Here is a 24,873-nt window from a genome sequence, read left to right as displayed (position 1 = left end):
TCCTTGGGGCTGCTGGAAGAGTTCTTAGCACAAGGGGCAAAGTTGGCTATTAGACGGGAGGGAAGACTTGTGGACACTCATAGGGGGACAATTATAGTTGTTACTAGAGGGGGAAGAATAGAAGCTTCTTTTTTTTTTTTTAAAGAATTCTTTCCTGTTTATTTATTTATTTATTTATTTATTCCCTTTTGTTGCCCTTGTTATTTTATTGTTGTTGTCATTGTTGGATAGGACAGAGAGAAATGGAGAGAGGAGGGGAAGACAAGAGAGGGGGAGAGAAAGATAGACACCTGCAGACCTGCTTCACCGCTTTTGAAGCAACTCTCCTGCAGGTGGGAAGCCGGGGGCTTGAACCTGGATCCTTACGCCGGTCCTTGTGCTTTGTGCCATGTGCGCTTAACCGGCTGTGCTACCGCCCGACTCCCAGAATGGAAAATTCTTACTAAACAGGTTCATGTATGTGCGTGTATGAGAGCGAAAGTAAGAGAGAACAATGGCGTAAGAGAGATGGGTTCAGTCCTGTTGCTTTTTTTTGATAGATGGATAGACAGATATAGATAGATGGATGGATGAATAGATAGATACTACAACATTGAAGTTTCCTTCAAAGTGGTGTGGGCCAGGTTCAAACCTGGGTTGTGCACATGGCAAAGCAATGCACTATCCAAGTGAGCTATTTTGCCAGCCCTCAGTCTACCGCTAACTCATCCAGCTTTAGGCAGATGACTTACACTTTTTGAATCTCAACTGACTGGTGATGCCAATTAAGAGCCACCTGTCCTGGCAATGTTATGGGATAAACGAGGGCTAAGAGAGAGATGGAGGCATGTAAGAGCTTGGGAATGGAGAAGGTCCATTACTGCCACAGATCCCGTCAGGGTGGAGTAGAGGGGGACAAGACCTTACCCTTCTTCTGCAGTTTCTGAATTGCTTCTCTCCACTCTGACCTCTCATAGTCAGAGGATAACAGGAACAGGTAGCTCTGAAGAGAGTAGGTAAGAGTTCAGTGGGGCCACTACAGTCAAGTCAAACACACACCTCCCACATTCTGGGGCATCCCACAAAGCTCCTTCTGATTCAGATACTCCCAAGACTGGCTGGGGGAAGAAGCAAGTCACTGGGAGGAGGGATTCTTTTCTCAGAAACCAGATGTCACAAATGGAGGTGCCAGTGATGGCCAGCAGAGGGCACTGGTTCCACATCAGTGGGGAGTTGGAGCCCAAGGCTGGAGCCTTGGCAGCCTCTTTGGGGAGTTCTTGTTCAGGGCAAAGAACAACTGGACTGGCAGCCCTGGACTAAGGAAGGGGGTTGTCTCTGTCCTGCCCTCCCCATGCCCTCAACGTTCCTGACCTTTCCATTCCGATTGTGGATCCGAAATGGGATTGTGGGGGAATTGAGCAGCAGCAGGAACTCATTCTCAAACATCTTCTTCTTCAGGCGCTCAATGGCCCGGCTCTGGCCTTTGTTGGCTTTCTGTAGGGGAAGCAGGGGAGACATGGTTTCCCTCACACTCAGACGTCACTTCTACTACCCAGCAGCTGGAAGCACAACAGTCTCCTGTGTCCATATGGATTAAACATATTTTTCCCCCTATAATGTAAGAAGCTTTTGCATTTTGGAGGACTAGCTGGCCAGGGAGAAGCCAGTTTCTATGATGGTAAATGACTCCTGTGTGAGCATACCTTTCCTATGCAAACCAACCCTGAGTGCACACTCCAACCACTTCCTTTACGGAATTCTCAGATGTGATGCCACATTTCCTTTGCCTAAGCCACCCAGGGCCAGACAACTAGAGAGCATTCAGAAACCACCCCATAGCCAGAGACTGTCAATGTTATTCTTTTTAAAAAATATTTATTTATTTTATATTGACTTATTTTCCCTTTTGTTGCCCTTGTTGATTTTTATTGTTGTTATTGATGTCGTTGTTGTTGGATAGGGCAGAGAGAAATGGAGAGAGGAGGGGAAGACAGAGAGGGGGAGAGAAAGATAGATACCTGCAGACCTGCCTCACTGCCTGTGAAGCGACTCCCCTGCAGGCAGAGAGCCGGTTGCTCGAACCGGGATCCTTATGGCGGTCCTTGCGCTTCGCACCACCTGCGCTTAACCCTCTGCGCTACTGCCCGACTCCCTGCCAACGTTATTCTAACTAAGCTGTTTGTCTAGCTCTGATCTCCTTTTCTCAGCGAAACATAATATATGTTCCAGGCCATGCCTCTCCTCTCCTCACTCCTGCATCCTCAGTGCTTCCCCATGTGACCCTGTATTACAAGGCATGTCCCTGCTCTGGGAAGCTTCATATAAAAGTTAATTTTCAGGAGTTGGGTGGTAGCGCAGCGGGTTAAGCACAGGTGGTGCAAAGCACAAGGACCAGCGTAAGGATCCCAGTTCGAGCCCTCGGCTCCCTACCTGCAGGGGAGTTGCTTCACAATCGGTGAAGCAGGTCTGCAGGTGTCTCTCTTTCTCTCCCCCTCTCTGTCTTCCCCTCCTCTCTCCATTTCTCTCTGTCCTATCCAACAATGATGACGACATCAACAACAACAATAATAACTACAACAATAAAACAACAAGAGCAACAAAAGGGATAAATAAATAATTCTTTAAAAAGTTAACTTTCTAGGGGCTTGTAGGTAGCTTGCTGGGTAGAGTGCACACCTCATCATGTGCTAGGACCTGGATTTGAGTCCCTGGCTACCCTATGGCAGTCTCTATACAGGGAAGCTTTCTGAGTGGTGGGACAGCGCCTTTCCCTTTTCTCTTTGCCTTGCTCTCTCTCTCTGTATCTCACTCTCTATCTAAACAAAAAAAAAAAAAAAGAAAAAAGAAAAAAGAAAGCATTCATCAGGATCAGTGGAACAGTGCTAACAGAGTAACCCTGGCCACATCAATAACTCTCTTTCTGGGAAAAAGAATTTTTTTTTTTTAGATTTTATTTATTTATTAATGAGAAACATAGGAGGAGAGAGAAAGAGTCAGATATCACTCTGGCACATGTGCTGCCAGGGACTGAACTCAGGACCTCATGCTTGAGAGTCCAATGCTTTACCCACCACGCCACCTCCTGGACCACACAGTAAAAAGAATTTAACTTAATTAATTATTTATTATGAGAGAGTGAGAGTGGAGGGAGGGCAAGAGAGAAAACAAAGCATGGCTCATCCCTGACATAAGGTGGTGCCAGCTATTGAACCCGTGGCTTCTGGGGCCTCAGACACACAAGTTGATGCTCTAACAGGCTGGGCTAGCTCCCTGACTCAAAAGACATGCTTTCATGGGTCATTAGCTTCTCAGTGTCATCACCCAGGCATGGCTATAAATCCTGGGCACCGTATGAGACACTCTGTTTGAAGATCTCATGTATCTATCAGCATAAAGCCCCACCTCTGGCCTAGCTCGGTTCTGAACTTAGTTCTTACGCTGATATCCCACCATGCCCCACCCTAGACTCTCCACTCCACCTCTTGGTATCATTCCCTGCTCTGTAACAAGCCATCTCCTCTAAGCCAGTGTTCCCTTGCCTCCCATTTTCCAATTTTGCATTTTACAAAGGACCTGCTTTATATTAATTGCTGTTACGTGTCAAGCCTCAGTTCCAATGTCATCTTCAAGTTCCTCAGTTAAAATAATCCCTGAAGCCATTTTCACTCACTAGAGTGGCAAATCCGTAACCACTGCTCAGTCAGTGTTGTGACAGTGTGGGGAAACAGTGACTGTCATGCACGGTGGAGGGGATGTAATTGGATACACTTTTTTCAGAGGTAAATCTAGCAATTAACTGCATAAGCCCTTTGCCCCAGTCATCCCACTCTTGTAGGGAATCTACCAGAGAGAAGGATGAGTGAGCCCGGTGATGTCTGCTGCAGACCTGCCTATTAAGTGGGAAGAACCAGAAACAATTTCAATAGCCACACGCACTGGGTAGTAGAGCAACAGAATGGAATGCAACTGTTAAATAGATTCCACTCGACCCACAGTGCTCTCAGGTGTACCGGTTGGTGAAAGCTCACACTACAAAATAACGTGTGTGTGATCTGATCTCATTAGAAAACACATATCTGGAGGCTCGGTGGTAGCGCAGCAGGTTGAGCGCATGTGGCACGAAGTGCAAGGACCAGAGTAAGGCACCTGGTTTGAGGCCCCCCGGCTCCACACCTGCAGGGGGTCACTTTGCAAGCAGTGAAGCAGGTGTGCAGGTGTCTATCTTTCTCTCCCCCTCTCTGTCTTCCCCTCCTTTCTCCATTTCTCTCTGTCCTATCCAACAATGATGACAGCAATAACAATAATTAAAAAAAAAACAAACCAGCAATGATGAACAAGGGCAACAAGAGGGGGAAAAATGTCACCCAGAAGTAAATGGATTTGCAGTGCAGGCACTGAGCCCCAGCAATAACCCTAGAGGCAAAAAAAAAAAAAAAAAAAAACAACCAAACAAAACCACACATATCTATGTATTCCTATGCAGACATTCCTTACACATAGAAGAATCTAGAAAAATACCCTTGAAATATTTAACAACGGGAGTGACCAGCTCTATATTATACATGAACATTGTGAACAGTTGGTGTTACAATATACCAGTGTTACAGTGAAAATTTATCATAAGAAAATTGGTTAAGTTTCAAAAAGATATTATTAAAATAAGTCACTTTCTACATGACTTGAAAAATGGCACTAGGTTGCTTCAGTGATTTTAGGTTTTTTTTGTTTTGTTTTGTTCCATGGCTTTGCCAGGGTTTTGTGGTAGTGTGATATTAGAACTCTTAGAGGACTCTTTAAAAAAAAAAATAGAGAGAGCTCCAGTGGCAGTGCACCTGGTCACATAGTACTAAGCACAAGGACCCACGTAAGGATTTGCTCATCCGGGGGGAGGGGTGCTTCACAAGCAGTGAAGCAGGTCTGCAGATGTCTCTTTCTCTCTACCTCTCTGTCTCCCCTCCCCTCTCAATTTCTCTCTGTCCTATCCAATAAAAAGGAAAAAAATGGTCAACAGGAGCAGTGGATTTGTAGTGCCAGCACCCAGTCCCAGAAATAACCCTGGAGGCAGAAAAAAAAGAAAGAAAGGAAGGAAGGAAGGAAGGGGGAGGAGAGAGAGAGAGAGAGAGAAGACAGCACAGAACCTGTTGTGTATGGTGTTCCCATGTAGTGGCTTGGGCCCGGTCCCCACGCGGATGCATGGTAAAAAGTGTGCGCTCTGCCTGGTGAGCTCTCTCTCTCCTGACCTAGCTCTAGTGACCCTTGTTATGTGTCATGTGCAGTGGAGTGGAGCTCAGTAAGTTCTATCTGCACACCTAGGACAGGAGGGAGGGCACTGCTAGGAAAGGGTAAGAAACACACACAGGATGGACCTGAAGTCACAGGATGGACCTGAAGTAGGGTGATGGGCAGTACCCGATGTAGAAGCAGGCTTAAATTAACTTTGGCAGTTAAGTAGAACACACCTACCTGCGCTGGTCAGGGTGACCAGCTGGGACACAAGCACCTTCAGTTAGAGTGCCACCCAACCCCCCAGGGTTACTATTGTGATCTTCTGGTCATTTATTCCTCATTAACTATTTATAAAACACCTATTTGGGAGTTAGGAGGTAGCGCAGCAGGTTAAGTGCACATGGTGCGAAGCACAAGGACCGGCGTAAGGATCCCAGTTCGAGCCCCCGGCTCCCCACTTGCAGGGGAGTCGCTTCACAGGTGGTGAAGCAGGTCTGCAGGTGTCTGTCTTTCTCTCCCCCCCCCCGTCTTCCCCTCCTCTCTCCATTTCTCTCTGTCCTATCCAACAACAACGACATCAATAACAACAACAATAATAACCACAACAATAAAACAACAAGGGCAACAAAAGGGAAAATAAATAAATAAATAAATAAAGTAAAAAAAAAAAAAAACCCACCTATTTAATACATGCTATGTAGTAAGAACATAGAACTAGAGACAATGGCACCAGAGTTCAAATTCAAAGTCCTGGAACTCACCAGAGTCTGAATTCAAAGCCTTGCACTCCTGTATCCTGCCTCCCTTATTAGACTCCCAAATTTTAAAACTTCTCTTCCTTCCACCTCCCTGGCACACCGAGTTTAATGGGCCCAATAGAAAGGGTCAGAGGGGGGCTGGGCAGTAGCACACCAGATTAAGTACTCACAGTGTGAAGGGCAAGGACCAGCGCAAGGATCCCAGTTCTAGTCCCTGGCTCCCACCTGCAGGGGGTCACTTTGTAAGCACTGAAGCAGGTCTGCAGGTATCTGTCTTTCTCTCCCCCTCCTCTCTCAACTGCTCTCTGTCTTATCCAACAACAACAGCAGCAGCCAAAACAATAATGGAAAAAGTATGGCTGCAAGGAGCAGTGGATTCGTAGTGCAGGCACCAAGCCCCAGCAATAACCCTGGAGGCAACAAAAAAAGGGTCAGCTTCTGTATCTGAGCTCAGATGCCAGGCTCAGCTCACCTCCTTCTGGATTTCACTTTTGAGGGCGGAGATCTTCATTTTCATGTCCTCCAGCTCATGGTCAGGGAAGGGGTGCACTTGGGGACTGGCCTCAGACTCCTCAGGAGATGGAAACACTAGGTCGGCCAGAGGGATGTACCACTTGCAGTCATACTGCTGGTGCTTCCTGAAAAAAAAAAAAAAAAGGAAAAAAGAAAAATCCAGAGGGAGGGAGACATGAGACATGAGCTAGAAGGGACTGGACTCTTCAAACTTGAACTTCTGAACTTGGGAACCAGAACCAAAGAATCACCCACAAGGAACTTATAGAGAATAGGCAAGAATGACGCCTGTCCTTTAAGAGGCCAAGACAGAACATGAGCAGAGCAATGAGAGTCAGGCCCCTAGGGATCAGGCAGCAGTGAGGTCTCTGGCCCTTGGCCTTTCCAGGCTTCTGGTTCAGTATGCTTCATGCCTTTAAGCATCAAACCAATAGCTGTGGGGACGAGAGAGAGAGAGAGAGAGAGAGAGAGAGAGAGAGAGAGATTGGGAGAGAAGAAGAAACACCACAGCACTGGTCCATCATTCATACTGCCCCACTCCTCCCTCCCCCCCCCAGTGCCACATAGTGCTCCCAAGTGGTTCCCAGGGCCTGAATCTAGGTCCCTGTGCTTGGTAAAGTGTGTGCTCTACCAGGTGAGTTGTCTTCTGGCTCCTGAGTGCTCTTATCTAAAAAGGTCTTATCAGGTACTAGGTAGACGATTATACAACCACATCTAAGCCTAGTGGTATATTAGTGCTGTGGTTACTAGCAATGTCCGTCATGGACAAAGGACTGATGGCATAGGCATGCATGCTTCTGACTAACTAGCTATGCTTTAGAATGGCCTCAAGTGTGATTAGTTCCAGGGAATTTTTGAAGCTTCTGTTTTTGATCTCTCACACTTCCTAGGACATGGCTTTGCGTTGCTCATCCTGATCCCTTTGTAGTGCACTGTACAAACGGTTTGTTTCCATTGGACTGTTAGGCAGTGTGGGCCATAAGAAAATGTAGGTGGAAGACTGTGAAGCAATACTGAAAACTTTGCCTGCTCCCAGCACCAAGCAGACCCATCACTGGGGACAGAGATGGAGAAAGGGAAGCTCACAAGTCAGATTTAATTTCCTGTCCTTTTTTTCCCCACTTTTGGCTGTCTGGTCTTGGGCAACTTATCTACCTGTTTCTAAGTCATTCTCTCATCTGTGAGGTGGGGGTAATAATATACCTACTGTATGGAGTTGTTGGAATGATGAGAAATGACACTTGGGAAGCATTTGTCATGGCACCTGGTATAGCATAAGCACTCAATAAATGGCAGCAGAGGATTTAATGAATATTCACTTAATTGCTGTTAGCAAAAAAATCTAGAGTTTTCTAATGAAAGAAGAATACTTAAGCAAATTATGGCAAATGTACTGGTAACATCACATAGGAAAGTAAAATGATGATTATGAAGATTAGACAGAGACAGGGAAAATGCTCATGGAATGAAATGGAAAGAGCAGAACCCAGAATTGAGTGCTCACTCTGATTGTAAGTATATGGAAAAAAGAAAAAAACCACAACATTAACATTAATGGAAGGAGATATGGCAGGAGAACACTGATGCTTATGCTCCCCCCTCCCGTAACGTGGTTATATTATCTTTATAATTAAAAAGTCTACATAGTGAAATAAAATTAAGGTATTTTAAAATGGAAAGCAAATGCAGACTGTTCCATGTGGGTACACAGGAGTGGGGTCCAGCTTCCCCTGAACCCTACAGCCTCGATGCACACACACTTACCCAGCAGATGTCTTCTTCAGCTTAGCGCACAGCAAGACATCAGTAAAGAGGAAGACGTGGCGCAGTTTCCGGGAGCTCTCCGACACTTCCACCAGGAAGCCGTCCTTCACCAGCTGCCGAGTCTGAGAGAGAACACACACCCAGCCCCAAGTGCTCAGGGGGCAGCAGCCCAGGTCTCTCAGACACAAGGTGGGGTACCACCCAGTGAGGGGAGGACCAGCAGGAAGGGGTCAAAGTATATGGTGGTTAAGAACTCTAGTTTTTGTGGTCCAGGAGGTGGTGCAGTAGATTAAGCACTGGACTCTCAAGCAGGAGGGCCCAAATTCAATCCCTGGCAGCACATGTACCAGAGTGATATCTGGCTCTCTCTCTTTCTCTCCTCCTATCTTTCTCATTAATAAATAAATAAGATCTTTAAAAAAAAAAACAACTCTAGCTTTGGGGTCAGTCTGATAAAGCTTACATCCAGACTGCCACTTGCTGGCTGTGATTTTTAAATTTATTTTAATTTAATTATTGGATAGAGATAGAGAGTAATCAAGAGGTGAGGGGGTGAGAGTGCAAAAGAGAGACACTTATTACACTGCTTCACTGCTTGTGAAACTTTCTCCTTGCAGGTGAGGACTAGTGGCTTAAACCTAGGTCCTTGTGCATTGTAACATGCACTCTCTACTGGGTACACCACTTCTTAGCCCCTGTGATTTGTTTATCTTTTTAAATTGCCACCAGGATTATCACAAGGGCTATTCAATGCCTAAATGATGAAGTCACTACTCCCAGAGACCATTTTTTCCCTTACATTTAAAAAAATTTATTTATTTATTTTGGGTAGAGACAGAGAAAAACTGAGAGGGAAGGGGGAGATAGAGAGGGAAGGAGGGAGAGAGGGAGAGAGAGGGGGGGGAGAGGGGAGGGAAAGGGGGAGGAGAGGGAGAGGGACACCTGTACACTGCTTCACCACTCATGAAGCATTCCTCCTGCAGATGAGGATCAAGGGCTTGAAGCTAGATCCTTGTGCACTGCAGTATGCGCTCAAATAGGTGCACCACCACCTGTCCCTTGGTTTTCCCCTCTTTTTGATAAAGACAGAGAGAAACTGAGAGGAGAGGGGAAGAGAGAGGGAGAGAAAAGAGACATCTGTACCACTGTCTCACCATTTGTGAGGCTTGACTCCTACAGGTGGGGACAGGAAGCCTGACCCAGGGTCCTTGCTCATTGTAATGTGTGCACTCTACTGGGTGTGCCACTGATCAGCACTTGATTTCTTTTTAAATAATTTGTTTATGAGAGTGAGGAGAAGAGAGAGCACCACTCTGGCATATACTAAGGAGAGAAAATGAAACACTATGCTTGAGAGTCTAACACTACTGTGCTACTTCTTGGGCTGCCCTGGCTGTAATCATGGGTAAGCTCCCTGTCCCCTCTGAGTCTTAGTCTCATCATCTGTAAAATGGAGGTCATGACATCTTCTCCACTAGGCAGAACATGTAACAATGCCTGGCAGCTAATATGCCATCAAGATTCTTCACCACAGTGGCTCTCACATGATGAACCATAGTCTAGGATGACTTGGTCTCTCTCTACTCTGTAGGATGAACAGCCCCTACTCCACTCTTCCAGGAACCCCTGTAAACTAATCCTAAGAAATTGAGCTAGCTGCACTCCAAACTCACCCCTAGATCTGTTTATACTACTCTTAGGTGGCATCGTTCGTTACCCTTGGGGACACTCTGAACTACCTTCCACGGGGGAGTGATAGTGTGTGTGGCGGGCAGGGATGCAGCTGTCTCTAACCTGGCCTCTGGAAAGTCAAGAGCACCTTGCTCCATGTATAATTTCCAGAGACTTCCCTTCTCTACCTTCAGAGCCAGCAGGCTCCTCCTGGCACTATTAGAATCGGCCCCAGCCTTCCCTGTGTGTATCAGAGACCGTGTGACCTACATTTCTTGCAATATGTAGGTGAATATGTTGAAAGTAAAATGGTCTGATCATGTAATGCTCTACGTCTTCTGGGGGATTGTTCAGTTATCCTTAGAGTCAAGCCAACCAATGACGTTCCAAAGCTTTGCAGACCAGGGCTGAGGGTTGTAAACAGGGACAGTTTCCTTTCCCTTTCCTACCCCCTTTCCTTTTCCCCCTTAAGACAGAGGCAGAGAAAGCAGAGCAGCAGAGAAAGAGAGTAAAAGAGACCAGAGCAGCAAAGCTTCCTTCAACGCGGTGGGGGCTGGGCTTGTACGTGGGCTGTGCACATGGCAAAGGAGCGCACTGTCCAAGTGAGCTGTTTCACTGCTCTCAGGGACAGTTTTCTATGCCTCATTAGCCAGTCTCCAGCCCTGGTCCCTCATGATTTCCCTCTACAGGAAGCTTGCAATATAACAAAGGAGCATAAATCCAGCCAAGCTTCACTCCTAAATGCTACTTAATGAGCTCTCCTGAACAGGAAGCACTGTATGTGGGTTAGGCCTCTGAACCATGCTGATTAGTGTCCCTCTGCTTCTTGACATCACTTCTTTTACTGGGGGCACCCCACCCTCTGTTAAGAAGGGCCCTCAGGGGGGTTGGGCGGTAGCATGGTGGGTTAAGTGCACGTGGCGCAAAGCGCAAGGACTGGTGTAAGGATCCGGGTTCAAGCCCCTGGCTCCCCACCTGCAGGGGAGTCGCTTCACAAGCAGTGAAGCAGGTCTGCAGGTGTCTATCTTTCTCTTTCTCTCTCTCTGTCTTCCCCTCCTCTCTCCATTTCTCTCTGTCCTATCCAACAACAACGATATCAATAACAATGATAATAATAACCACAACAATGGTAAAACAATCAAGGTAACAAGGGGGAAAAAATGGCCCCCAGAAGCAGTGGATTCATGGTGTAGGCACCAAGCCCAGCAATAACCCAGGAGGCAAGGAAAAAAAAAAAAAAAGAAGGGCCCTCAGGAAACTGGAGCTGCCATATCATATCTAGGTGCCTCTTAGGGATATCCTGGGAAGCTGAAAGCTTCAGTCACCTCCCGAGCCTGCCTTTCTTGCTGCCAGACTAACTCCTGAGCTCTTGCCCCTGCTTGTGCAGGCTGATCAGAGGCAGCTCAGAGCTTCTGTGCCCTTGGAGTCGCTGATCACCTTCAGATTTTTGCCATGATCTTCCAGGGGATTCCCAAGGATATTATACTGCCTGGTGGAGGGCTTTGTAATGAAGAATGAGATAGAGTCCAGAGATTCCCGGGTATGGAGGATAGTATGTGAGGATTGTAGACAGACAACCCCAGATAAAGGATACAGTCCTGCAGCCCTGGGAAGGATGAATAAAGTACTGGACTGTCAAACAAGAGGTTCTGAGTTTGACCTCATTCCGGCATTGCATGTTCCAGAGTGATACTCTGTTTTGGTTTCCTTTGCCTCTTTCTTGTTAACAGAGATTTGATTTTTCCCCAGATGTATACAGAAAGAGAGAGAGAGAGAGAGAGACAGAGGGAGAGACAGAGGGAGAGACAGAGGGAGAAACGTAAAGACACCACAGCACTGAAGCTTCCCACAATGAGCTGGGGGTCAGGCTTGAACTTGGGTCATGTGCATGGCAAAATGAGCACACTGTCCAGGTAAGCTATAGTACTGACCCTAATAAATCTTATAAAAAAACTATAGCTCGGGAGGCTGCACAGGGATGAGCACAGACTTGCCTGCATGAGGTCCTGAGTTCAATCCCCAGCATCACATTTGCTTGAGTGATGTTCTGGTTCTTTCTTGTGTTAACACATAAATGCATTAATTTTTTAAAAATTCAGTTTTTTTTTTTCCAGAATTCAGCTGAGAGACCTTGTGTCAGCCCTGGAGAAACTATTCAGGCCTTCAGTTTTGTCTTCTGTCTCATCGGGTTATTATGGAGAGTAGTGAAACCCTGGATTTAAATCTCCCAATTGAGGGCCAAAAGACCTCTCCTTGGGGAGTCGGGTGGTAGTGCAGCGGGTTAAGCACATGTGGTGTAGTGCGAAGTGCAAGGACCAGTGTAAGGATCCTGGTTCGAGCCCCTGGCTCCCCACTTGTAGGGGGGTCTCTTCACAAGTGGTGAAGCAGGTCTGCAGGTGTCTATCTTTCTCTCCTCCTCTCTGTCTTCCCCTCCTCTCTCCATTTCTCTTTGTCCTATCCAACAATGACAACAATAATAACTACAATAATAAAACAACAAAGGCAACAAAAGGGAATAAATAAATATTTTTTTAAAAAGACCTTTCCTTGGCTGAGCATGGGGTTAAGGGTTGGAGAGGCATGAGACACAAGGCAGTGGTGTCTGTCCATGCAGGGAGCAGGGCGTGAGGCTATGTTGGACCCTGAGCTCACCTCCCCCTTGGGGGTCGTGACCGCAGTCCGGCGGGGGTCGATGTCCTCATTGATGCTGGACAGGAAGTTCTGGGAGATTCGGAGGGCATCCTGAAGTAGTGGGTAGTCTGGGTGGTCCACAGGTGTGTGCTTTAGCAGGTCCTGGAAAGGGATGGGGTGGTGGGTTCGGGAGGGTTCTGGGGCTCTGTGAGAATATCTGTGAGATTAAGAGCCCTCAATCTTCAATGAAAGCAATTTGGGGAGTGTTCAGGGGACCTACATTTTAGCTGGTCATGCTTGTAAAACCTGAACTGAAGTTTAGGGTCACAGCAATAGAGATAGGGAGTAGTGAGGCCCTTTATCTCTACTACAGTCATGCTTCCCACCTGGTGGGGAGAATCATGCAGAGGAATCCTATCTCCTCAAGCAGCTGGGAGAGACACCCCTTTCTCCACCCCACAGCTGCTCCAAGGGCACTGGACACCATGAGGCAGAGGGTGGGGAGGGAGGAAGTGCCTGCCTCCTAGGGAACATTTGGCCAAATGTCAAGTTTAGTAGCCAAGCTATATTTAGGCCCTGGCCCTGTCGGCATGGTTACCACAGGCCAGGCAGGCGCAGTTGGGCTCAGGGACCCTTGGCCCAACTCCTCAAATGAGCTGTTTTCAGTGACTTCTGCATATGTTTGGCCTGGACTCAGTCTCCCAACTCCGTCCCTCCCTGGTTACCCAGGGTGCTGACACTCACGTGCAGGACCAGGGTGCTCCTGGTGACTCGGTCAATCGGCTTGTAAAGCAGAGCTAGAGGGGTAGGAGACAGGTCAGATGAAATTTGGCTTCCCTACTTGGACACTCTCCTCAGGAGGCTAAAGTGGGTTCTGAAACAACTCACACCTCCACTTTCACCCCAGGGCAAGCCAGGCAACATGAGCAGACAGGCAGACAGACACACAATCATGGCTGCCTGGACCGCCTCAACTCACCTCTTACCAGATGAGATTTCCCCCAGGGTCATCCTGCCTTGAGTCTGTCTTGGTCTGACCGGGCTCAGAACTGGTGCATTTGCTTCCCTCTGCCCTCCAACCCTCACACACCTAGCAACACCCCACAGAAGTCCAGCATATTCTAGGTCACACCAGAACTCCAGAATAGCGAAGGAGACATATGGTTTTTTCTAGGCAGGCTGGTGTCTTTATGCCCAATGACAAATTCTCATATTCCTCTGGTCCTGACATGACCAGCTAGGAATGACATGAGTCCTAATCTACACAAGTGGCTTTGGCTCCCTTAGAAAGGCCCCTTCAGGGGCCAGGCAGTGGTACACCTGGTTAAGCACTCACATTACAATGCACAAGGACCCAGGTTCGAGCCCCCAGTCCCCACCTGTAGGGGGAAAGCTTCATGAGTGGCGAAGCAGGGCTGTAGGTGTCTCTCTGTCTCTCTCCCTCTCTATCTCCCCTCCCCTCTCCATTTCTCTGTCTTTATCCAATAATGAATAAAAAATTAAAAAATAATTCTTTATGTAAAAAAGAAAGACCCTTCTACTGGATTTGGTGTACTGCACCAAAGTAAAGGACTGTGGGGCAGGAGGGAGGGAAGTATTTCGGTCCTGGAAGATGGTGGTGGAGGAGGACCTAGGTGGAGGGTTGTAATGTTATGTGGAAAACTCGGAGATGTTACACATGTACCAACTACTGCATTTTACTGTTGACTGTAAACCATTAATCCCCCAATAAAGAAAAAAAGAAAGAAAAAACCCTTTCCTACATACCTTCAAGCCCCCAGACAACATAGGACAGATTGAGGGACAGGGAGGCAGGCTGGCACTCTAGAGAAAAGCTCTGCTCTCAGACAAGTGACAGCTGGGAGGGAAAGATTTCCAGGAGGAATTCAAAGGAGAAGCATGAAGAGGCTGGGAAAATGCAAACTCAGCAGGGCCCCATTTGACATCCCTCACCCCTACCCCCTGCAGTCAGGACACTCAACAGTCTTTCTGGGGTTCAGCTGAGACAGGTGATGATGGCAGCTGGCCATGCTTCTGGAGCTTCCTGCACACAGCTGTGCATTGCCCCTACCAGCCTGGGAGGTTCAACTTTAGCCCTGCACCTGCATGTCTCTGTCTCTGGGATCATGGTATCTGTCCCCCTGCCACTGGAACACTAAGAGGCAGGGTGCTATCTGGGAAGGAGAACCCTAGAGTGGGTGTCCCATAGGACCAGGCTGACAGGTCCCAGAGCTGGCACTCATGTCCTCACCAGCCCCCAAGCCAGTCTCCCAAAGCCCTAGCTATAAATGCTCTGTGCATCACTAATAGACACTTCAGGGAACAATCTGCTGGCTGTGGAGAGGATGCAATTTCGGGGATATGCCACCAGCAAATACCAGCAGTGTTGGCTTGGCTGCCCATTCAGAACAGCCACTGACCCAACCCCCACCAACTTAATCCCATTCCCTACTAGAAGAGACCCTCGATCTGTACTTTTAAAAAGCTCCTTTGCTTATTCTGATGTATATTGAGAGTTGGAAACCACCACTTTATGCAAACACACTTCCCATGACTTAGGTATAGCCCTTTATAAATTGAGCCACTTCTAAAATCTCTCTCCATGGGGGATGACAGCTAGAATGAACAAAATCAAGTTTGGGGATCATGGGTCAGCGAGACTAGAGCCCTGTGACCAGCCCAGGGGAAATCCAGTGCTCTGGATGTCTAGGGTACCCACCTGTGGCTCAGCTCATCTTCAGGGGGAAAAAGTCACACCCTGAGAACCTCAGGAATCTAAGAGAAAGTGCAAGTTCAGCAGACACCTGCCAGGGTGGGCCCTAGAGTTCCAGCAGGGAGAAAGCTGACACCCCACAGTGTCAGCTCCCTATGTCCCTCCCTGGAGAAAGAGGTTTCTGACTAAGTTCAGCAGTCTGCACAAATGGTGGCTTGGATTTCAGAGGGGTTATTAATATACCTGTAGTCACCCCAAAAGACCACTTGACTGAGACTATGGAGTGAGCTCTGTAGCATCCGCCTGTTATGAACGTCTAGATGCCCTCTTCTATAGGGGAGGGCAGCACCCACAAAAGCACAGTGACCCTTGGGAAGAAGCCTGGGAAAAGTCCCCAAGGAGTGGGTAGATTTCTCTGGCTGCCAGGTGAGCCTTAGGGAACTGGGTCACCCATGACTTCCCTTTGCAGCCCTAGAACCTTTGGCACAGAGCCCTGAAGAATGGGTATCAGAACCTAACTGTGGAGGCAGCTACACAGACACAGGACTAGCATCCCTTGAAGGGCCTGAGAAGACTCTACCCACTGTGGTCAGCCAGGGTTCAGTTTCTTCTTACTCCCAAGTAAAAAAGCTAACTCCAGGGAGTCGGGTGGTAGCGCAGCAGGTTAAGCGCAGGTGGCGCAAGGCGCAAGGTGCAAGGACTGAATCAAGGATCCCGGTTCGAGCCCCCGGCTCCCCACCTGCAGGGGAGTCGCTTCACAGGTGGTGAAGCAGGTCTGCAGGTGTCTATCTTTCTCTCCCCCTCTCTGTCTTCCCTTCTTCTCTCCATTTCTCTCTGTCCTATTCAACAATGACAACAACAACAATAACTACACAATCAAACAACAAGAGCAACAAAAGGGAATAAATACATTTTTTTTTTTTTAAAAGCTAACTTCAAATACAGTATGTCAGGGACCAAAGGAACTCTGAAATCTAGGACCTGGGCCTGCTTCATTAAGGCTGAGCTTCCTGCTGCCAAGGAGCAGGCCCATCAGGAGAGGGCCAGCCTTGCCTGCTAGAAGCCTTGGGTTCATTTCCAGGAACTGCATTTGCCAGAGTGATACTCTGGTTTTCTTGTCAAGAAGAGAAATAAATCTCTAAAACACAACATGTTTCCTCCTTCAAGATTAAGCTTCCTTTTGGGGAAGGAAGAAACAAAGGACCAACATGCCGACACTGTCAGAGCAGAGGCTTAACCAGCACCCAGGTTGAAACAACAAGAGGATTTCCTCTCCGATCTTCACACAGGGCAGTTTCTAGTCCAGCTCTCCCCTTGACTCCAGCCTGGAAGAACCTAAGCTCAGGGTTGGGGACCCAGGACATCTGCTAACTACAACTAGAACTCCCACAGTAGTCCTACTGGGTGTCAGAAGTGGGTGCCTTGATGGGTAACTTCTACCATGAGGGGTCTTCCACCCAGGACAGCCTGAGAATGAGAGCACCAACAGGTCTGACACAGTGGCCTTCAAGCCTGGAAAACTCATCACCTCTCCTCCAGCAAACTGCCAGCCCTCTCCATTCAACCCTCAGCAAGGAGCTCCAGGTTACCACGGAGATGTGAAAGCGAAGTGACTGAGAAGGGTGTGGAGACAAAATGCCTGGTGGGAGGGAACTGGAAAGACCTAAACCCAGATTGCTACCTGGTATCTGACACACATGTGGCCCAGAGCAACTGGCCTGGAGATAGCCCCTGACTCCCAGGCCTCTGCTCAAGGCAGCTGGGGGTCATTCTTCAAGCACTCCTTGCTCCCTGGCTTCCTGACACCTCTGTCAAGGCCTGTTTCAGCCTCTACTGAGAAGGAGCCAGGCTGGCAGCAAGCACCTGTTCCAGGACCTTCTGCTGGAGGGAGCAGCACAGAGGATGCTCTGTGGCCCTGTCCTGCTCCAGTGGTTGTGTGACCTTCACAAAGTGACAGCCTGCCACGCCCCCCTCTGGCACCCGCATTCCCCAAACACCTTCGACACCACACAGCAAGACCCCAGCTTGAGGGTTGGCTTCCAGGGGCCAGAAACAAGCCCCCGCCAACCTCCAGGGAGTAAGCCGACTCCTTCCAGCTCTCCCAGCTGCATCCATGTTCTGCCAAGTGCTGCTGTTCTGATGGAGAATGTGCACTCCAAGCACACAATACCCTGCCCGCTCAGCTTCACCTCTCTCTGGAAACAAAGAAACTCCCAACTTCTCCCCTGAACCGCACCCTCCCAGTCCAAGGCCCTGCTGTCCAGACCATCTGTCATTCTCTGACTGGCTCCCGGTGACCCTCCCATGGTCCCCGGGTTGCCATGCCTGCAGGTGTGGTGCGGTCACCTGCTCTCCTGAACCACCTTTCCAGGAAGTTACCACAGCCTCTCAAGCTAAGCCACAAGCTTCTCAGAGAGTCTGGGGGTGGTACCTGGGTCCTGCCAGCTTGTTCCTCCTATTACAAAGCCACCTTTTCCCTGAGGAGTTCCCCCCCCCCCCAGACTTCCTCTCCAGGCTGGAAGCTGGCCAGAATGGGGGTAGATCCAGCCACGGGTGCCGGCTCCCCTCCTGGCTGTCCCCTAAGCTACTCCGGCCAGCCCCCAGAGGTGGGAAGAGGCACCGCCTCCAAGTAGAGGGGGCCTGGGTTACCATAGGTGCAGTTACAGCAGAAGCGGATGATAAGGAGGATTTCCATGGCAGCCTCCGTCCCCTTGACAGGACCGTGCGGCCATCGCTCTCTCAGCAGCCCCGACACTCAGCCACCTTGCCGGCTGCGGCTGTTCCGGCTTCCAGCATCAGGCAGCCGCTTCAGAGTGCTCCTCTAGCAAGGGGGAAGGGAGGCGTGTGGAGAGGTGGGAGGAGGGGGGAAGAGGAGGAGGAGGAGGGGAAAGAGCCGCCTGCTGGCATTCTAAAGAGGAGCACGTTTGTAGCTGGCCGGCTGCCTGGGGACAGCTGCCTGGGTACGGAGGTTGGGCTCCTCACAGTGTGTGTGAAAGCTCACACAATCACACATTCACACACACTCAGCCAGAGCCCGGGAGTGCACCAGCCAGACAAAGGAAGGTGACTGTTCACAGCCCGCTCTCCAAAGTACCTTCCATGGTGACTGATGTGTGGCTGTCCTTGGAGTCCTTGGGACCTTTCACTTTGAGTTCCTGCCAAACAGAGGAGAGGAATCACTACATGGTCTGCTGACTCCCACCCCCATCATAAGCAGGACAAGAAGATGGGCTCTGAAATCCAGGGGTGCAAGTATGAGGAGAGAGACAAAGGCCAACAGGCTTGTATCTCCCTCTACTGCATCCATGAATTCCTAGAGCCTGGATTCCAGCACTGGATGTGGGCAAGAAAGAGGGACTCTACATACCCAAGGAGACAGACTACAGGGCTTCTCAGAGCCATCATCTAAATAATACACCTCCTGAGGGATTTCCAGAGAGTGAACAGAGGCAAGAGAAGGACCCTCTGGGCCAGGTGGTGTTGCACCTGGTAAAGTGCACACATTACTGTGCACAAGGACCTGGGTTCAAGCCTCCCTGTTTCCACCTACAGGAGGAAGGCTGTAGTGAAGCAGTGCTGCAGGTACCTTTCTGTCTCTCTCTCTCCCTCTTAGTTTCTCTCTGTCCTTTTAAATTCAATAAAGTTAAAAGAGAGGGAGAGAGATATGGACCCTTTCCTAACATCCCCCCCCCATTACTATCCCTTCCTGCCAACAGCCAGTCCTTGGGGTCTCTTCACATCAGCCATAGCAGACAGGAGTGGGCAGGCAGGCAGGCAGTGCCTCCTGGTCTCTGGGGCATGTGAAGCCTTTGAAATAAGGAACAAGGGTTCCCACACACCTGCAGCTCCATAAGGCTGTCCAGGCTAGATCCTGCTCATACCCACAGGAACCCACCCACTGGCACCTGCACATCAGAGAAAACTGAGAGAAGGAAAAGACAGCACCCTTTCTGGATCCCATGCAAAGTGACTGGACAGCCAGTGCTGGGCACAGATTCTAGGGATGGCTAATCTGATCCAAACCTCTTCTGTCCACCTTTAGAGAGAGAGAAAAGAGAGGCTCCACCCCCAGCATTTGCCATCGGATAGAATGACCTGCAAATGAAGCTGTAATGCAATCCCTACCTGGAAGGCTGAGTACAGGAGGGAGTTTGGGGGTGGGGGGTGTCAGCCGAAAGAGGACTGAGGTGAGGCCAAGGTCAGGTACCAAGTGATACTGCCAGTTCTGCCAGTGAGGAGGAAATGCCCAGGCAATGGAAGCCCCACATTTCCTACTTATGCCTCAGGCTGTTTCTAGAGAGAAAGTCCCTAGGGACTATGAGCCTGGGACATGGGGTTGTCATGGGGAAGACAGTTGTGGGGTGGGGTGGGGTGGTTAGTCAAGCTCCTTAATGCTATGTCTGTGGCTAGGGTCTGGATTCCCAGTTTTAGGAAACTCTTCTCCACACCCCCCTCCAGCACAGCCTCGAGGTATGAAATAGCTCTGGCTATAGAGAAGTGCCTAATTGCAGTAATTAAGTGGCAGTACCAGCAGGAAGTGGCAGCATCAGCACATGAATCAGGGTGAGAAGCCACCAGGCAGCAGGCCACAGCCCAGCTTTGCCCTTGGAGGCAGCAGGCACTGAGAGGTACTTGGGGATAACTGTGTGTGTGTGTTGGGGTAGGGGGCAGGCAGTCTCATGCCAGCCATAGAATACAAGAGGTCAGCCCAGACTACAAGGAGACCCCACACTCATCACAGGGGACTGCAAGCCTGGGACAGCCTTGGCAGGGGATCCCAGCCTGTTCCCAGGGATGATCAGGAGCCTGGAGGGGAAGTACCAGTCTTCCAGCTTTATGACTTCCCCACCCTTCATGCCATCCTCCTAAGTGGAGGGTGACTCATCTGACCCTTGGGTTTGGGAAAGGAAACTGAGCCCAGCTCTCCTCTCTGCTTACCCTACCCTCCAACATTTAACCGTGGAGAGGAAAAGTTAGTTAGTCCAATGTGGCTGCAGCTGTCAGTCTACATGTTTTCAGTTTGGCTTTTCCTAGGAATCAAACTGACATTTTCACTTTTATCTGTTTAAGTCTTATTGGAGTTGAACGCTTCTTGGTTGACTTTAAACTTGGGTCTCATCTGTAGTCTAGCAGTTTCTCAAAAACCACCTCATATCCACCAACCTTTCTGGCATCAGAACTGAGAGGGAAAAGCAAAGGGTGGTGGTGGTGGTGGTGGTGGTGGTGGTGGTGGTGGCTATGAGATGGGACTTCTAAAACCCTCCCATATACCAAGAGTTCTTGTTCTCTGAGCTGGGTGCTGTGGCGATGCAGTGAGTGGTGTGTGGGGTGTTACCGAGATCTTTTTGGCTAGAGGGGTAATGTGGGCTGGGCTCCTATCAGACTTAAGAGATCCTCCCTTCTATTTCCTGAATAGAAGTATAGAGAGCAGTAAGTGCCACCTCTGCCCCAGAGAGAAGGCAGCAGCAGGGACAAGAATTCTTCCATTTGGAGAGTCTAGGGCTTCACCACAAGTGCCTCTGTCTTTTCTGTTTGTAGGATTGCAAGGATCTTAGAGAACCACCTAGAGTAGACTTCCACAAATCTTCCAGAATATAAAAGTTACCAGGGAACCATGTTAAAAATACAGACTCCCGGGTCCTTTTCCAAACTATTTGAATTGAAGTTGCTAAGAAGGTACCCAAAGATCAACATATTAGACAGTATCCCCCTGGTTCTTGTCATGTTTTTATCAGGCAAGTTCAGAATGAGCCGGAGTGACCTAGACCTCATTCTACAGAAGAGGAAACAAAGGTCAAGGGAAGGGAAGTGACTTGCTCAAGGTCACCACAGTGTGGGAGAAGACTGCCTGTTTTTCTTTTCTTTCTTTTTTTTCAGTCTCTCCTGTTCCTCTTTCCAACCTAAAACAAAATAACCAAATCAAACAAATTGATATTCTTATATTAAGAGGGAAAATGTCAAGTGCAAGAAAGCAAATGTCAGCCTAAGCATTACTCATCTTGGGAACCGTTTTCTTGACTGACAAACAGGGGAGAAGAGGCCCAAAGGCTAGAGGGCTCTGCACGGCCCCCCTTGGCCCCCCCAAGCCCAGAGTCATAGGGGTGGCTGGACGGGGAGCTGCCCACCTCTGAGATCTTCTGGAACTGGTTGTTGGACTGGCTGCATTTCTCAGCTGTCTCCAGAGCCACTTTGTAGTTATCCACAAATGCTTTGTACACACCAAGCTGGCTGGCCTGACAAGACAAGACAGAGAAGGGTGAAGTAAGATGGGAAAAGAGGATTAATGAATGGATAAAAACCAGAGCACCTGGAGTTCCCCCAACACTCAGAACATCTAACTCAGCTCCAAAGGGCTAGCTGGGGACAGAGGGGAAAGGCAGGATGAGCATACTACAGGATCTCTTTGAACTTGACAGTTCCCATGGAAACTGGTTCGTCCAATGAGGTTAATAAGGGGGTAAAGAGGGTATGGAGGCAGAGCAGGGCCCTAGTTGGCAAGCTAGAAATTCAGCTCATCGCATATTTAGCTTTATTTAGCATTAACAAGGTCTTGCAGGGTTTGAAGCCCCATAATGCCTCACACTTGTTTCACATCTTGGAATTAGCTGCATCAGGGAAAGGTGGGAGTGGGGTGGGCATGTGTAACCCATGCTGAGTGTGCAGCATAGCATTTAAAGGTGCAGTCCCACTTCCCAGGGTCTCGAGGTCTTTGTCCCTATCTCCTTAAGCTCCTAGGAGCCTGAAGACATGCCTCATTACAGATCTGCATGCCACTCTGAACGCAACACCAAGCTTTCCATGATTTACAACCACACAGAGCCTCCCCCTCCTGTCTGGGGGACAGAACAGAAGCCACTATCCCTTTCTGTAGAAGAGGAAACCGAGGTTAATTCATTTCTTCCAATATTTACAGAGAGCCTTCTCTGTGCTCAAGGGAGCAAAGGGTGGAAGGAGATTCTAGTTAAAAAACCAACGAGAGATTATTTCATACCCATCACTCTAGCCCACTTGTAAAAATCCTAATGATATCAAGCACTGGCAAGAATGCAAAGAAACAGGAACTTTTATAGTCAGCTTGTGGGGGTGTGAAAGAGCACACTGATTTGCAAAGCACTTTGTTCCTAACCAATGAAGTTGAAAATACACACAGCTCAGCCTACTGCCTAGCAAATCCACTGCCACATACAGAACCCAGAGAGCCGCTGTCAAACGTAGGAGCCCTCAGCTACAGGTGGGGGCTGAGCACTTGCAGTGTGACTTGTCCAAACTGAGGCATGCTGCAAGTGCGAAACACACGATGAACTTCAGACTTCGTACGTAAGAGAAAGTAAGCAGCCTCACTAACTTACAAATACCTTTTGCACGTCAAAATGCTCATAATTTGGACCTGTTGGGCTAAACACAGTATCATTACTAGAAAATGACCGAGGTGGCTTGCACCCTATCTGTTGGCAAGTGCTGCTCTAGAGAAGCTTGCAGCTGTATGAGCAAAGGTCTGCACTGCCTCATCCTGTTTCTATGGAAAAGACTTGAAACGCATGCTAGCAAAAAGGAGAAGTCACACACACTGCAGGTAAAAAATGCACTAACTAGGCTTGACAAGAGAGCTCACCTGGACTGTGTGCCTGCTTTGTCATGTGCACAACCCAGGTTTCAGCTGCCCCCCACCACACCAGAGGAAGTTTTGGAGCTATGGTGTCTTTCCTCCTCTCCTTTTGTCTTTATATGAAAAAGTCTACTTGAAGTGGTGAGTCCCAGAGACATCAAGAAAGAATGGTAAGTTCAAGTCCCAGGTTCCCACTGGCAGGGGAGAAGCTTCATGAGCAGTAGACCAGTGCTGTAGGTGTCTCCTCCCCCCCCCCCTATTTTTCTCTGTCTCTTATCAGGGGGAAAAAAGAAAGTAAAAAACAAAAAGGCCACTGGGACCAGCAGAATCATCCTGCAGGCAGCAAACCCTAGCAATAACCCTGGTGGCAAAAACAGACAGACACTGACTAGGTGTATGTACAGTAACACCAATTTTCAAAACAAATGAATTGATGATGAGTAGGTAACTGAATCACAAAAATTGTAAAATATGATATATAACATTCTTTCTTTAAAAAGAGAAGTAAGGGGGGCCAGGTGGCGGCGCACCTGGTTAAGCGCACACATTGCACTGTGTAAGGTTGCAGGCTCAAGTCCCTGGTCCCCACCTGCAGGGGGAAAGCTTCACGAGTGGTGGAGCAGGGCTGCAGGTATCTGTCTACCCCTCTCCTTTCAATTCCTCTCTGTCTCTAGCCAATAATAAATAAATAAAAACAGGTGTCAGGTGGTAGCGCAGTGTATTAAGCACACGTGGCGCAAAGCGCAAGGACTGGAGTAAGGATCCCGGTTCAAGCCCCCAGCTCCCCACCTGCGGGGGGGGGGGTGTCACTTCACGAGTGGTGAAACAGGTCTGCAGATGTCTGTCTTTCTCTCCCCCTCTCTGTCTTCCCTTCCTCTCTCAATTTCTCTCTGTCCTATCCCACAACAACAACAAAATGGAAAAAATGGCAGCCAGGAGCAGTGGATTCGTAGTACAGGCACTGAGCCCCAGCAGTAACCCTGGAGGCAAAAAAAAAAGTAAAGTTGTCACTTGGTATTCATGGAGGACTGACTCCAGGTGCCCACTGAACCCAAATCCACAGGTACTCAAGCTCCTTACATAAAGAGGTGAAATATTTGCATTTAACCTAGGCACAGCCTCCCACATACTTTAAATAATCTCCAGACTCATTATCATATCTAGTATAATACAAATGCTATGTAAATAGCCACTAAACTATACTGTTTAGAAAATAAAGACATAAGTGGTCCGGGAGGTGGCACAGTGGTAAAGCTTTGGGCTCTCAAGCATGATGTCCTGAGTTTGATTCCCCGCAACACATGTGCCTAAGTGATGTCTGGTTCTTTCTCTCTCCTCCTATCTTCCTCATAAATAAATAAAATCTTAAAAAAAGAAAAGAAAAGAAAGACATGGAAAGAAAGACTTTACATATGTTGCAACCATCACAGGCTTACTACATAGCCCTCATATTCTGCTGCAGTTGGTTGAATCTATGGAACCCATGAATAGGAAGGGCTACTGGAAAGTGCAATGCCATAAAATGATACAGATAAGCGGTAAAAAAACAACTAAAGTTCATTCATGTCAGTGGCTGCTTCCAGCTTGAGCAAAAGAGCAAGAAGAAAGGGTGAGGGAGGAAAAGATTTCATTTGCTGTGCTCCTCCCATCCAGCAAGGGGTTTGCTGGGGTTTTACACCTGTGTGACTCCACCACTCCTGGAAGACTTTTTTTTTTTAATAATCCTTTTAAAATTCTCTTAAAAATATTTTATTTATTTGATACAGACTGAAATCAAGAGGGGAGGGGAAGATAGAGATGGAGAAAGAGAGAGACTTGCAGCATTGCTTCCCCACTTGCCAAGCTACCCCCCCCCCCAAGTAGGGTCTGGGGGCCTGAACCTAGGTTCTTTTGCATTGTAACATGTGCGTTCAACCAGGTGAACACACATGCCACCACTTGGCGTGCTCTCTCTCCCATCCCCCTATATCTTTTATTTATCTATTTATTTTTAATTATTATATTGAAACAGA

At 48.4% G+C, this 24,873-nt stretch overlaps 1 protein-coding gene across 9 annotated transcripts in view; it reads right to left on the bottom strand.

Moving 5' to 3' along the window:
* ABR (ABR activator of RhoGEF and GTPase) overlaps nucleotides 1-24,873 on the bottom strand; it is a 253,021-nt gene that overhangs the window by 62,065 nt on the left and 166,083 nt on the right. For 7 of the 9 annotated variants that reach the window (XM_060204094.1, XM_060204095.1, XM_060204099.1 and 4 more), the window contains 8 exons: nucleotides 21,381-21,488; nucleotides 18,350-18,410; nucleotides 13,287-13,339; nucleotides 12,564-12,704; nucleotides 8,241-8,362; nucleotides 6,436-6,601; nucleotides 1,351-1,473; nucleotides 907-982 (listed from right to left, as the gene is read on the bottom strand). In XM_060204094.1, coding sequence (XP_060060077.1) covers nucleotides 907-982; nucleotides 1,351-1,473; nucleotides 6,436-6,601; nucleotides 8,241-8,362; nucleotides 12,564-12,704; nucleotides 13,287-13,339; nucleotides 18,350-18,410; nucleotides 21,381-21,488 — 850 coding nt within the window. Of the gene's footprint in view, nucleotides 1-906; nucleotides 983-1,350; nucleotides 1,474-6,435; nucleotides 6,602-8,240; nucleotides 8,363-12,563; nucleotides 12,705-13,286; nucleotides 13,340-17,904; nucleotides 18,073-18,349; nucleotides 18,411-21,380; nucleotides 21,489-24,873 lie in introns of those variants that run through there. The other 2 variants (XM_060204096.1, XM_007520426.3) reach the window with 2 other exon arrangements.

This window comes from Erinaceus europaeus, chromosome 12 (assembly GCF_950295315.1).
Source record: "Erinaceus europaeus chromosome 12, mEriEur2.1, whole genome shotgun sequence".
NCBI classification, from domain to species: domain Eukaryota; kingdom Metazoa; phylum Chordata; class Mammalia; order Eulipotyphla; family Erinaceidae; genus Erinaceus; species Erinaceus europaeus.
Note: the sequence above shows the minus strand (reverse complement) of the source record. Positions and strands in the feature narration are given on the sequence as shown.